The following is a 13,642-nucleotide window of genomic DNA, read 5'->3' as shown; positions in this document are numbered from 1 at the left end:
CCACCTACACTGGTGGCAATTACCTATCAGCACCCTTTGGGACGTGGGAGGAAACTGGAGCACCCGTGAGAAACCCACAAGGTCACAGGGAGAACGTGCAAACTCCACGCAGACAGCACCCGAGGTCGGGATGGAAGACGGGTCTCTGTAGTCGTTGGCAGCAGCACCACCTGCTGCGCCACTGTAATGACCCCCCCCCCAACTCTTTCATTGCACAAATGAAGGCCATTCAGTCCATCGTGCATGTGCCTTCTCTTTAAGGAGCTCTGCTTCTTCCATGGAACCCTGTAGGATTCACCTTCTCGTCCATTCTCAGACCAGGCTAGGCTTCACTCGACATTGCTACCCTCCCTCCAGTGGGTGACTTCCCCGCAATTTCATTGTCGGCCACGTATCAGTGGGTTTGGAGTCATGCCCAGGCTAGGTTGCTTCTCCTTAAAGACTGGATTGCTTTAAAGTTAATTTTGAGGTGTTAGATTTTAGCTCAGGATTTCATTACCGAGACAAGTTTAATTTCCCCCTCTGCTGCAGTGGGATTTGAACTTATTCCTGGATCACCAGTCTGGCTGTTTGGATTGCTGATCCAGGACTTTAACCAGCACAACCCCAGGATGCCTTGTGTACCCCTGTGAGTATCACTACTTAATCTCGGACTGTCACTGAATGAATTCACCGTGGAGACGGCCGGACTGTGGATATCAGAGGGAAGTTGGAGCAGAGCCTGGGATGGAATATCGGTCAGGAGTTTCAAGAATGGTGGAGCAGCTCAAAGGACCGAATGGCCTCGTGCTTCTAGTTCCTACCAGCGAGGCAGAAAGTCTCCCCTCACCTGCTGCCCGGCTCTTGACAACTGTTTTCAGTGACTTCTGGTTCATGGACTGATGCTTCTTCAGTTTATTTCCATAACCTTAACCATTTGCTGTTAATTCTCTGCCCTCTCGCTGAGGTCTATTGTCACTTTGCTGCCTGAGGAAAGTGACCTCCCTTTGGTGGGGTAACTTATCGATAGCTTTTCCAATGGTGGGGTCAGCTGGTAGCCAGTTGGTTAGTCAGCACGGAGGGTGTGTCTGTGGATACAATCGCAGCTGGAGCCAGTCCCAAACTCCGCTCCACCTCCCCAAACTGGTACACGCACTGTATATCATCGAATATTGGCAGTTACAGTACAGGAAGAGACCATTCAGCCCATCGTTTCTGCTTCAGTCAGATCTACCCCACCTAATCCCTCCTCCCAGCGCTGGGTCCATAACCCTGCAGCTCGCGGCTCTTCAAGTCCAGACCCAAGGACTATTTAAGTGAGACAGGCTTTCTGCCTCCACCACCCCCTCACGCAGCGAGTTCCAGACCCCGCCACCCTCTGGGCAAAATAAAACAATGGAGTCCCACAGCACGGAAACAGGCCCTTCAGCCCATCGAGTCTGTGCCAACCATCAAGTACCCATTTACACTAATCCTACGGTAATCCCATTTTATTCTTCCCAGATTCTACCACTCATCGACACACCAGGGATAATTTACAGCTGCCAGTTCAGCTACTAACCCGCATGTCTGTGGGATGTGGGAAGAAACCAGAGACCCGCACAGTCACAGGAAGAACATAGAAACTCCACAGTACACTATTACAGCGCCAGCGACCCGGGTTCAATTCTGGCCGCTGTCTGTAAGGAGTTTGTACGTTCTCCTCGTGTCCGCGTGGGTTTCCTCCGGGTGCTCCGGTTTCCTCCCACGTTCCAAAGACGTAGGAGTTAGGAAGCTGTGGGCGTGCTATGTTGGTGCCGGAAGTGTGGCGACACTTGCGGGCTGCCCCCCCCCCGAAAACTCTATGCAAAAGATGCATTTCACTGTGTGTGTTGATGTACATGTGACTAATAAAGATATCTTAAATAAAAAACAGCACCAGAGGTCAGGATCAAGCCCGGGTTGCCGGAGCTGTGAGCTCTATTAGCTGCACCACTGTGCTGCCCAAATACTTCTACAAGAAGAATACTTTTCTACATCTTTCCTATCCTTCTACCAGTCACTTGAAACCTATGGCCTCATATGTACATCAGGGGTTAATGACTGCAAACAGGGCACATCAAGAAACCTGCTGCTAGGCGCTCAGGGGATTCTCTCTGTGTGCTGCCCCTGACCCCTGTAGCTCTGTGGTAAATCCTACAGCCTCAGAGCAAAATGCTGGGCACCTGACACAGTCAGTGAAGAGAAGGAAGGCATGCTGATTGGAACAGGGTGATTGTAATCTCAGTGGGTGTTTACTGATAAATTGTGCATTCATCCAGCCTCCCTCAACCTCAGAACACTTTGCAGCCTGTGATAAGCTCAGAGCACTGGAAATTCTTTGTGTGGGGGGGGGGGGGGGGGGGGGGTTGGTGGAGGACGGCAGCGAGACTCTGACCCGGAACTTCGGAACATCACCCGTTTACCACCCCCCACACACGTACGCTGCCTTATCAGCCTGAAGGCCAGAGCAATGCCTGACGGTACTGCAGAGCACCAGTGCTCGTGGTGCTTTCAAAGTCACTAATGTGGGAAATATAGCAATCTGTACAAACCCGCCACCCAGACACAGCAAATATGATGATGGCTGTGGTGTGAATATTCCCCGTGTTGGCGCTGATGTTTTATGTACAGCTGCGAGGGATTTCTGGGGCATGAGAGCATTTTATTCTGCATCTGCCTCGGCTCCCCCCTCACCCCCACTGGTCTAGACAGACCTCTGCTCCCCAATGAGGTACCGCTAAGCACAGGATTGGTTTCAATAACATGCTTGAGATTAGATTTCTGACAGACCTGACACAGAGGGGCGATCATTATCATGCTTGTGGCCATTTGAATCTGGGTAGGAACTTGTTTAAAGTTAGTCAGAAAAAATAATCTGTGAGTTGCATCTTTAGTTTGTTAACTGCACCATCTCTTTCAGCCCCAGTGCTTTTGACTGTAGTCAAAGTCAAGTCTGATGTGATAACAGATCGAGCAAACACTCGATCCTGCAGATATCAGACTTGTAAAGCTTTACGATGTTTGGGGCGACTCAGTGGTGCAGCTGGTGGGGCCACTGCCTCACAGCTCCGGCGACCCAGATTTATTCCTCACCTTGTGTCCCGTCTGAGTGGAGTTTCCACACTCTCCCTGTGACCTCATGGGTTTCCCCTGGATGCTCCAGTTTCCTCCCGCAGCGAAATACCTGCTGCTTGGTAGATTAATTGGCTGCTGTAAATTGCCCCTAGTGATCGAGTCTGGGAGAAGATGTTGGGAATGCAGAGAGAATAAGATGGGAACAGTGTGGTAATAGTGTAAAAGTGTGTTTAATGGTCAGTGCAGACTTGGTGGGCCGGTTTCTGTGTTGCAGGACTCTGTGCCTTCATCTCGACAGCATGAGCTGGGCCCTTACCATGTTGCTCTTTGCAGGGACTTGCTGTACCCCACCAGGCCCATGTGTGTCCAGCATTACAGCAGAAACTACACTTATGGAGCTTTCCCCGCTTGAACAGTGGGAGTGCCTGAACCCACTCTCTTCAGATCAATGTGATTCACCTCAGCAACCTCACCGCACCACAGCAAAATGGCTCAGAACAAGAGGTCGTGTCTCCCCAGTGTGAGGTCAGCCCAGGTCACCTTGGGCCACTCCTGTGACCTTTAGGGGCAGCGGTTCAGCCCAAGTCATGAACTGGAGCCTGGTCTACCTGGCAACTGAATCTGACTCAGCTCAGCCCAGATCCCATTGTACCATGGAGCAGAATCACTGCTTGTTTTTGTGTTCTTCTGACCTCTTCTGCTGGGTTATTGTCGATGGGTCAACATTTCTACACTGCTCTGTTTGCTGCTCTCGCTCTCTCTCACTCTGTCGATCTATCTTTGTCCCTCTCTGTCTCTAGAATCATGGAGTTGTACAGTGTAGAAACAGGCCCTTCGGCCCATCTTGTCCATGCCGACCAAGTTGTCTACCTGAGCCAGTCCCATTTGCCTGCATTTGGCCCGCATCCCTCTAAATTTTTCCCATCCATGAACCTGCCCAAATGTCTTCTAAACATTGTAACTGTACGCACCTCTACCACCTCCTCCGACGGCTCGTTCCACGTACCCACCATCCTCTGCATGAAAAACTTCCCCCTCGGGTCCTCTTTAAATCTTTCCTGTCTCACTTTAAACGTGTGCCCTCTAATTTTATACTCCCCTACCCTGGGAAAAAGACCGTGTCCGTCTACCCTGTCTATGCCACTCATGATTTTATAAACCTCTATAAGGTCACCCCTGCCCCCCAGTCTCCAACGGTCCCCAGGGAAAAAAGAGCCCCACCCTATCCAGTCTCAAGTCCTCCAGTCCCGGTAACATCCTTGTGAATTTTTTCTGCATCCTTTCCAGCTTAGTGACATCCAGTCGATCTCTCCGCACCCCAGTTTTTATCCCTCATCACTACGCACAACAGATGCTCAGGTCTCCATCGCCTTGCCATTCGTGGGAGCTTGCTGTGCACAAATAAACTTCTATCTTTCAAAGGTGAGAAGCACCTCATTAACCCCATCCTCACCAATGTACCTGTTGGTCTGCCTCTACCAGGGGGACTGCAGTGGTTCAAGCATGGCTTACCAGCATCTTTAGGGAAGGGTGACCTTGCCGGTGGCACCCAGATCCTGAAGGAGGGTAATTTGGGGTGACCTGAGGTTGTGAAAGGTGCTGGAGAAATGCAAGTCACCACTGTGAGGAGCCAAGGTTAGGTTAGCCTTAGGCCTGGTCGCACACTCTGTGAACATGCTACAGCGTTTGATTGAAAACGGACGATACTGGAAACACTCAACAGGTCAGGCAGCGTCTGCAGAGAGAGGAACAGAATTAATGTTTAAAGTCCAAGGCCCTTCATCAGAAATCATTAGTTTGCAGGTACTAAAAAAGGCAGCAAGAAACATATTCCATCTTATTCTTCTGTTATCAGGCCAGACAGCGGGTGCTGGATTTATCAGATGGTGAGGAACTGGAGGTCAGGCTGGTCCCCAAAGAGAAGGCCACTCAGTCTTGCTCCACCAGCCAGCTCGACAACCGGCCTTCACCCTGCCACTGAGATTGTGGGCAGGGTGGGAACTGGTCAGGGCCAATGTGGCCACCTGATGCTCCTTAAAGCTTTGCCTACCGGCCCCCCCCCCGAAACCCAATCATGCCTGGGGCCGCACCATAGCATCCTGCGCCTGACACAAGTTTCAGGGTAGTGTCTTGGAGTTACACATGGACAGTGACTTGAAGTTAAAACTGCTGCTAAAGTCACAACAGGAGAAGATGGCTGTCTCTAACAGGAAATTGTGTGGACGCGGTGGATGGCGTAATCGACCTGGGTTTCAACATGCTGAGCACCCAGTGATGCAGGAAACAGAACAGGGTGGTGTGGACAGAGCTTCGGAAGCAGGAGTGACTGCTACCCAAAGGCAAGGTTATGCCAACACCTGGACTTCTTGTGCCATGCTGAGGGCTCTTGGAGGGCTTCCCCGAGAGGGGGAGAACATTGGACGTGATGCCTTGTCCTGTTGGGGACTTGGGGTGGCTGCTACAGCAGGAAGTTGCAATTAGTTGAAATGCCGAGGCTTGTGTGAACGATGTCAGGACATGTGGGGTCAAATGGCTGGGCTCAGTGAGGTTCGGCTGATCAAATTTTTTGATATTAAGGTGTGAGGTTAGTGCAGGAAATTGACACTGAGGGTCTTATTGAATAGCAGAGAGGGCTGAATGGCCTCCTCCTGCTTCAGTTTCTATGTGAATCTGTGTTGTGTGAAAACTGAGAGGGGTGGGGGGTGGCAGCAGAGTGGAAACAGGAAGCTGCTGTAATGGCGACATACTGAGAATTCTTTCACAAGAAAGTCTGTGGCTCACCATCAGCTTCTTATCTCAGGCATCCGAGAAGGTTCTCAACAGGGAAGGGATGTCCACACTCGTCAGAAGCAGCTCCTGAATGCAGCAACATGGTTTAACGGCTGAGCTTTCATGCACTGAGAGCCTCACCGTCCACAGACAGAGCCTGCTGCGTGGATACGAAGCCCTCCTGCATACACATCATGAAGGAATTTTAGAAGGGAGATACGAGGAAGATATTTCTGTTTGTAGGGGCCTGGTGGTCGCTTAATGATTACCAGTAACTCAAAGGCCAGGGCTAATAAGCTGCTGGTGGGATTTAAATACAGTTAATAATTATCAATTTATTAAAAGTTTGCTAAAGCTCCAATTATTGGATTGTCCTAAAAAGCCCATCCAGTTCATGAATGTCCTTTAGAGAAGGAAACCTGCCATCATTACCGAAGGAACACATGACCCACAACAGTGTGGTTGACTCTTAAATCTCCTCTGATATAGAACAGTACAGCACAGGAACAGGCCCTTTGGCCCGCAATGTCTGCGCTAAACATGACGCCAAATTAAATGATATCCCTTCTGCCTGCACATGATCCATATCCCTCCATCCCTGCATACTCACATGGCTATCTAACGGCATTTGAAATACCTCAATCATATTTGTCTCCACTACCACCCATGGCAGCCCGTTCCAGGCACCCACCACACTCTGTAAAATAAAAAACCTGCCCCACACATCTCCTTTAAGCGATCCCTCTCTCACCTTAAATGCATGTCCTCTAGTATTTGACATTTCCACCCTGGGAAAATGACTCTGACTGTCTACCCTATCCATGCCTCTCATAATTTTATAAACTTCTATCAGGTCTCCCCTCAACCTCTGACGCTCCAGAGAAAACAACCCAAGTTTGTCCAATCTTACCTTATAGCTCATGCCATCCAACCTAGGCAGTGTCCTGGTGAACCTCTTCTGCACCCAGACGTGGACGTGTCCCAGCTGCCTGTCCGAGGGGCTGTTAGGAATGAGCAATAAATTGCAAGCGATACTCAGATCTCAAAATATGAATGAGAAACAAAACCCCAGGTTGAGAGAGCTCATCAGTTGAGAAACTGGTCCAACTTAGCTTATCACCTGATGGCCTCTGTATCCCCCAGATTTAACCCTTCTTCCTTGAATATTTTCTGGACTTTTTGTCTGGCCTGGTGACTAATTCATGTCACCGTGTTATTTACAGACACCCTTTCCTCTCCCACTCTTTCTGAGCAGCTGTTCCAACTTTCACCTTTAGTTATTATTCACAGTTTCTGGAGGTTGCTGCAGGCCTAGTGTTTGTTACCCGTCCCCTCGTTCCCTGGAAAAGCTGGAAGGGAGCCATCATGGCCCATCATGGAAAGCTCTTCAAGTTCAAGACTTTCCCAAAGGCAGTAAGTCCTTCGTGCTGTCTGCCAACCCCTCCAACCCTGCAGTTCCCCCCGGAGAGGTTCATGGAAGGAACTGAGGACCTGCCACCTGAAAGTATCACCACCAACAGGCCGACCAAAATTAAAAGTCCTGAAGGGTTGCAGAAATCTCCGAGGGTTGTACAACCGGAGGTGGTTTTAGAGACAGTGAGGGTCCAATACCTTGAGCGATCGGAAAACCAGGATGAGAATTCTAAAGTCAAGGGATTGCCGGACTTGAGCACTGGGCTGATGGGTGGACGGGAGGCGATCCTTGTGGATCTTCCTGAACCTTCAGGGGTAAATATAACTGAGTGATGGCCCAAAGGATGCCACCCATTGTTGACTCCACTTGAATTTCCTTCCTATTGAACTGAAAGGAGCAAAATCAGGGTAGGTTGGGGCTGATTATATGGGTCAGCAAATATGATGTTGCTTGTCGTGTCCCATCACCCTGTGCAGGTATGTGTTTACATAGATGCATGTGCTTGTGTGTTATGTGTATATGTGCACATGTGCATGTTTTTGCAGTGTGTGTGTATGTGTGCATATTAACATGTATACATGTGTGTACATTTGTGTGTGTGTGTGTGTCCACAATGTTGTGACCAGAGGAAGTGGGACTGATCGGATACTTCTTCAAAGCCCCATTGCAGGCCCAGCCTCCTGTGTCACATGGCTCAGTGACAGTGCGTGGAGGTGATCCTGGTGCAACCTCGTCCTCCTTTGTCGGGCCTTGTTACTTCCCCCCCCTTTTTTACCGTCATTTCTCTGCCTCCGACCAATCCGAACCATTTTATGTACGGTGGACACTAAATGTGAAGCTGTCCTGAATGCAGAAGGTTAGGAAGGGGTCTGCTGATGTACACATGGAGCGGCTGTTTCCACTGTAGGGCAGAGCAGGGCTAGGGGAGGGAGCACGTCCCCAGCTTCCCCAGGGAGAGAAGGTAGAATATGGGACAGGATATCACATGGAGGAACTGAGGCAAACAGCAAGGACATCTTTAAGGAGAGACAGAAGGGAGAGAGGGATAGGTGGATATGTGGGCAGTGGGAGATGGGAGGGGAGGGTGCAGTGGGGGATGGTGGCAGGGAACAAGGCAGCTTGGAACGTTGCACCCAATGAACTGCTGTTCTGTGGTGTGATAGCTGTGCCCAGAAATCTGTGCCCACTTGCAGCTCTACTCACCCCGAACCGATGAAAGGTTATTGACCTGAAAGTTAACTCTGCTGCCTTACCTGCTGAATATTTGGAGCATTTTCTGGATTTTCTTCATTTGGAAATGGTTGGGGCAGGTACATTAGATACATTTAAGAAGTATGTGGACAGGTATACGGATGACAAGAGTTCAGAGGGATATGGGCCAAATGTTGGGAAACAGGATTAGCTTGAATACACATCTTGGTCGGCATGGAGACCCATGGGACGACTCTATGGTTCTGCTTCATTTTGGAGTCCCACCATTTTGATTTGGGTTCGTGTGACCTCTTCTGCCTGTGATTTTATTCCATTTACCACAAAGCAGTGAATTTCCGACTCAGAGTACAACCCATTGAGGCCACTGTACGCCTGAGTTATCGACGGAGGGCAAATTTCTCACCGTATCTAACGCCGAGCTCCCATCCTTGGTAAGCCCCTTGTGATGTGCAATTTCATGTTTCCCCAGATGTGGATGGGAGTTTGCGATGCAGCAGTGAGACGGTGAACATGACGCTGATGATGCACATCTGGATCATCCCGTCGTCGGAATTCGCCCACAAGCTCCTGGTGCTATATCCTTTTACCTAACTGCACCCTGCAACGGCAGAACTCCAGTGTCAGCTCTGCACAGTCCTGAAATAGTTTAATGAGATGTTCGGTGAAGGAAGTTGGCAGGAACAATTTTCGCTGAGTGTCGGCGATTAAAGAGTTTTAAAAAATTTATTTGTGCACAGGAAGTGGACGTTACTGGCGATACCATATATTGTCCAGCCTAATTACCTCCTGAATCGAGGAGGCAGCTTAGAATCACTGATTAACACAGAGGCCAGTCTGGGTAAGGATGGCAGGATTCCTGCTCTGAAGGACACTTGTGAACCAGAGGCATTTTTGAAGTCAAAGTTGTTTATTGTCATATATGTAAGTCCATGTATACACAGGTGCAATGGAAAACTTACTTATCACAGGCATATAAGCAGCATTCAGAAGCATAAACTAAACTTAAATTATACACAATTTTTACAAGAAAGAACACAATTGGAACAGAAAAAACAATGTCTATGTTAGTGCAAAGCGACCAAAGTGGTCATAGTGCTGCTAAACTGTAGTGATTAGGGTTGTGCAGGTTGGTTCAAGAACCGAATGGTTGAAGGGAAGTAGTTGTTCCTGAACCTGGTGGTGTGGGACTTCAGTCTTCTGTACCTCCCGCCCGATGGGAGCTGCGGGAAGATGGCACGGCCCAGATGGTGGGGATCTTTGACGATAGAGGTTGCCTTCTTGAGGCAGCACCTCCTGTAGATGCTACCGTTGGTGGGGAGGCATTTTCACAACTATGATTCTGAGTCCAGATTGGGAGCAGTGCAGTGACACAGCCGGCAGGACTCACAGCTCCAGAGATCTGGCTTCAATCCTGATCTTTGGTGCTGTCTGTGTGGAGTCTGCACGTTCTCCCTGTGACCCTATGGGTTTTCACTGGTTGCTCCAGTTTCCTCCCATTTTCAAAAGACGTGCGGGTTAATAGGTTTATTAGCTGCTGTAAATCACCCTGAGCCTGCAGATGAGACGTAGAGTTGATGGCAAAGTGGGGAGAGTGGGTTACAGGGTAAGTCAGTGGGGAGATGGGATTGCTTTGTTAGCCGACGTGGACCTGATGAACCAAATGAGCTCCCAAGTTTAAGGAAGTGTGAGATTTTTAGCAATGTGACCAGGTTGTCTGTAGTATGTTTATATCCTCTGCTGTAAAGACTGATGCAGAATCACTGCCTAACTCCTCTGTCATTTCCCCTAAACTTTCCCCCACTTAGTTACCCACTCTGACCTATATATGACACCAGGTCCCACCAACGATGGCCAACCAGGTGTACCATCAGCTTGGGGATGGCTGACCTCGGTTGCGCTGGCCTCATTTCAAAAACAAAAAAGTTAGGGCCGATCTAGGTTAGTTCTCAATGCATCCTCGAAGACCTGATCCCCTACTGTCAGTACAGGGGTTTGCCCCTCTTACCGTTGAAGACCAACTGTTTTTTCTTCTGCAAGTGCCAATTTCAATCAGTGCCACTGTGCAGCGTTCTGTCTGTTTGAGCTCCGCTGAACTCGCCAGGTTCAGATCTGGTGAAGGACCCAACCCCTTCAAGAGCCATTCCAACCATGCAGGCCTTGTAATTCCCCTCCCTCACATTTGGTGCCCTTTTGCCAACCTGGTCGATCTAGGTCAACAGCCGGCTGATGAGGTCAGTGGGCTCACTCCGATAAACCAACTGGCAAATAACATCTCCATTTGTTCTCTTCCCGTATTTTAGTTTCATCCACATTATGGGCCCTCTGTCTCCTGGCTGCTCAGTGGTTCTGCTTGGAGTTAGGGTTTGGGTTAAGGTCAGGCCTCATTTAGGTTGCCACTGGGCTGATTTACCCTCTGACCCTTCCCCAACTTCCTGCTCTCTTGTGAGCACTTCCTTCACGCAGGAGGAACTTCCTTACAGAAGTGTAAGTATTTGGAGTTTGGCAGCAAGACTCAAACATTGAGAACAAGGACACTGTATGGTTCCTACACCATCAGTAACAGAGAGGGGAAGTCCTCATGCCTGAGAGATTTCCCCATTTCACACATTTCTTTTTTGAAGGGCTGTGTTCAGAGAACTGATGCCTTGTAAAATTACTTCGAGGTCGCCGAGTAATAGATAAGAGTATCTGCTTCCTGCTGAGGTGGATTTTTAAAACTCCCCGTGCACTCAATAACCTTATACAGTACTTCTGACAACCACTGTGTTTTTTAACCTCTTAATGATTGGGGAAAGGATCAATATGTTTCAACATACTGGGGAACTCTTCAATCCTTTATGGTTTGATCAGACACGTTACATCACTCTGGGAACACAGGAGAGGAGGGAGGCCCTGTAAACTCTCTCACTGGCCTTTTATTCTCTTGGACCACTGGCTGAAATGTATCTCATCCTGTTTGTCCCATCTTAAATCAATAATCACAGAAGGACAGAAAGGTCTACAGCACAGGAGGAGGACATCCAGTCCATTGAATCCATACTGGCTCAATGTAGAAGCAGTTGGGTTTGTCCCATTCACCCCTCCATCTCCCCACAGCTTTGCAGTTTTTCTGTATCCAGTGTCGGTAGAATTTCAACTCTGCCGCTGAGCCACCTCCATTACTGCCCTGGGGACCACGTCTTATCCCCAACCATTCGCTGCGTGAAAACCTTCCCTTCCCGTCACTCTGCTCCTTCTGCCAATCACCTTTGTCCTCCGTGCCCTGCCTCTTGACCCCAGCACCAATGGAGACACAGGAGACTGCAGGTGTCGGAACGTGGAGCGGAAAACTAACTACTGGAGGAACCCAGCGGGTCAGGCAGCATCTGTGGAGGGAAATGAACAGCCAGTGTTTTGGGCCGAGACCCTTCATCTGGACTCCAATGGGAACAGCTTCCCTCCATACCCTTCCTGAATACCCCTCTCAGCTGCCCTACATTTCACCTTCTTCGTTCGATCCATATAACCAGAGCCCTTCATTCCCGGAACCATTTGAAATCGTTCCAGTAACTTTTCTGGGCTAACAGAAGTGAGTGTCTGTTTTGACTGTTTCATGTGACCCTCACCAGCCTTGACAGTTCTTCATTGGGGGTGGGAGGGGGAAGGGGGGAGAGTTCCAGTTTTCTGTCAGGCTTTGGGTCAGTTGGTGCCTTCTCTCTTCACCCTGAACACCCTGTCTTCAAGCGGGCACCTGGTGCTGGTGGTTTGGGACTGGTGAGAGTGGCCAACGGCACTTTACCTCCAGCAAGGGTCACCGGTGGTCCTACCCTGAGACTCCCCCCATTGCCACCCAACATACTGTCTTCCCAGAACCAACTCCAAAGGCAGGCCGGCTCTCCATGGAAGGTTCTGGGCTGGCATTTTTTTTTAACCACGACCAGATAATAGGATCGCGACTGCACAGGAGGAGCTCGTTCAGCCCTTGGAGTCTGTGCCAGAATAATCCCATCAGTCCCATTCTCCACAGCCTTGCCCACTTCCCTCCAGGGCACTTCGTTCTGCTTCTACCACCCCACAAGCTGTGGATTCCAGATGGCTGCTCTCCAGTCCCTGAACCATCTGCTGATGGCAGCAGCTTCCCCTCTCTGCTCTGCCCTGATCTCGCCCCCACCTCTATCAAACCTCCTCCCAACCCTTGCTCCAGGGACAACAGCCCAGCTTCTCCAGTCTCACTCTGGGCCTGAAACCTCTCATTCCCGGTTAGTCTCTCCGAGACCTTCCCCAAGTGTGATGGCCGGAACTGTACTTATAATGAACAAAAAGAGAGACTCAAAGAGGATAGAAACGCACTGTGGCCTGGAGTATCTGCAGGCCCAGTCTGATGTGGGGCTGAATCCATTCATTGACAAAGCAAATCTGGTGGAAAATTTGGGACTATGCAAGTTGGATAAATGTAACTCCTTACCCAGCTCTGCTTTGGGCCCAAACACAAGCAGGAGAGACTCAGCAGGTCAGGCAGCATCTGTGGAGAGAGAGAGGATTAACGTTCCAGGTCAGAGATCCTTTGTCAAAACTGAGAAAGGATCTCTGGCCTGAAACGTTGGCTCTGTTTCTCTTCCCACAGACGCTGCCTGACCTGCTGAGTGTTTCCCTCATTTCCTGTTTTGTTTCAGATTTCTGACGTCTGCAGTTTGTTTTGGATTCTCGCTCGGGCTCCCCCACCCACTCCTCCACCCCCTTCACCCATCTCCCTCACTAACCCCTGAAACCAGCACCCCCCCAAAACTTGTAGTGCTTGCCCAGCCCCTGATTGTATCCAGTGGCTACCCAGCGATGCTGGCCACACCACTCACCTCTCCCCTACAGCTCTCCCTGCACCCCCCGCCAAGGCAGACAGCCAGACCACAGTGTGAATACCGCGTACGGACCTGGTCAGCACAGGAGAGAGGTGCGTGCACTGCCGAGGGTGCAGGGGAGATTGATGAGAAGATTGTAGACTGGACAGGCTGTCTCTGAAGCACAGGATCCTGAGGGGAGACTGAACAGACGTGTCAAAAATTACAAAGGATCTAGATATAAATACAAGGAACCCATATCCTTGACAGAGGGGGCAAAACCAAGGGGCAAATACTGAAAGGCCTGGACAGAGTGGACGTGGAGAGGATGTTCCCATCAATAGGAGAGTCCGGGATC

General features: G+C 49.9%; 1 protein-coding gene across 7 annotated transcripts in view; it reads left to right on the top strand.

Moving 5' to 3' along the window:
• rasgrp4 (RAS guanyl releasing protein 4) overlaps window positions 1-13,642 on the top strand; it is a 223,122-nt gene that overhangs the window by 84,993 nt on the left and 124,487 nt on the right. For 6 of the 7 annotated variants that reach the window (XM_052044432.1, XM_052044431.1, XM_052044430.1 and 3 more), the window contains exon 3: window positions 8,940-9,045. In XM_052044432.1, coding sequence (XP_051900392.1) covers window positions 8,940-9,045 — 106 coding nt within the window. Of the gene's footprint in view, window positions 1-4,362; window positions 4,498-8,939; window positions 9,046-13,642 lie in introns of all 7 variants that reach the window. The other variant, XM_052044434.1, reaches the window with a different exon arrangement.

Source organism: Pristis pectinata, chromosome 35, assembly GCF_009764475.1.
Source record: "Pristis pectinata isolate sPriPec2 chromosome 35, sPriPec2.1.pri, whole genome shotgun sequence".
NCBI classification, from domain to species: domain Eukaryota; kingdom Metazoa; phylum Chordata; class Chondrichthyes; order Rhinopristiformes; family Pristidae; genus Pristis; species Pristis pectinata.
This window is presented reverse-complemented; position numbering and strand designations above follow the sequence as displayed.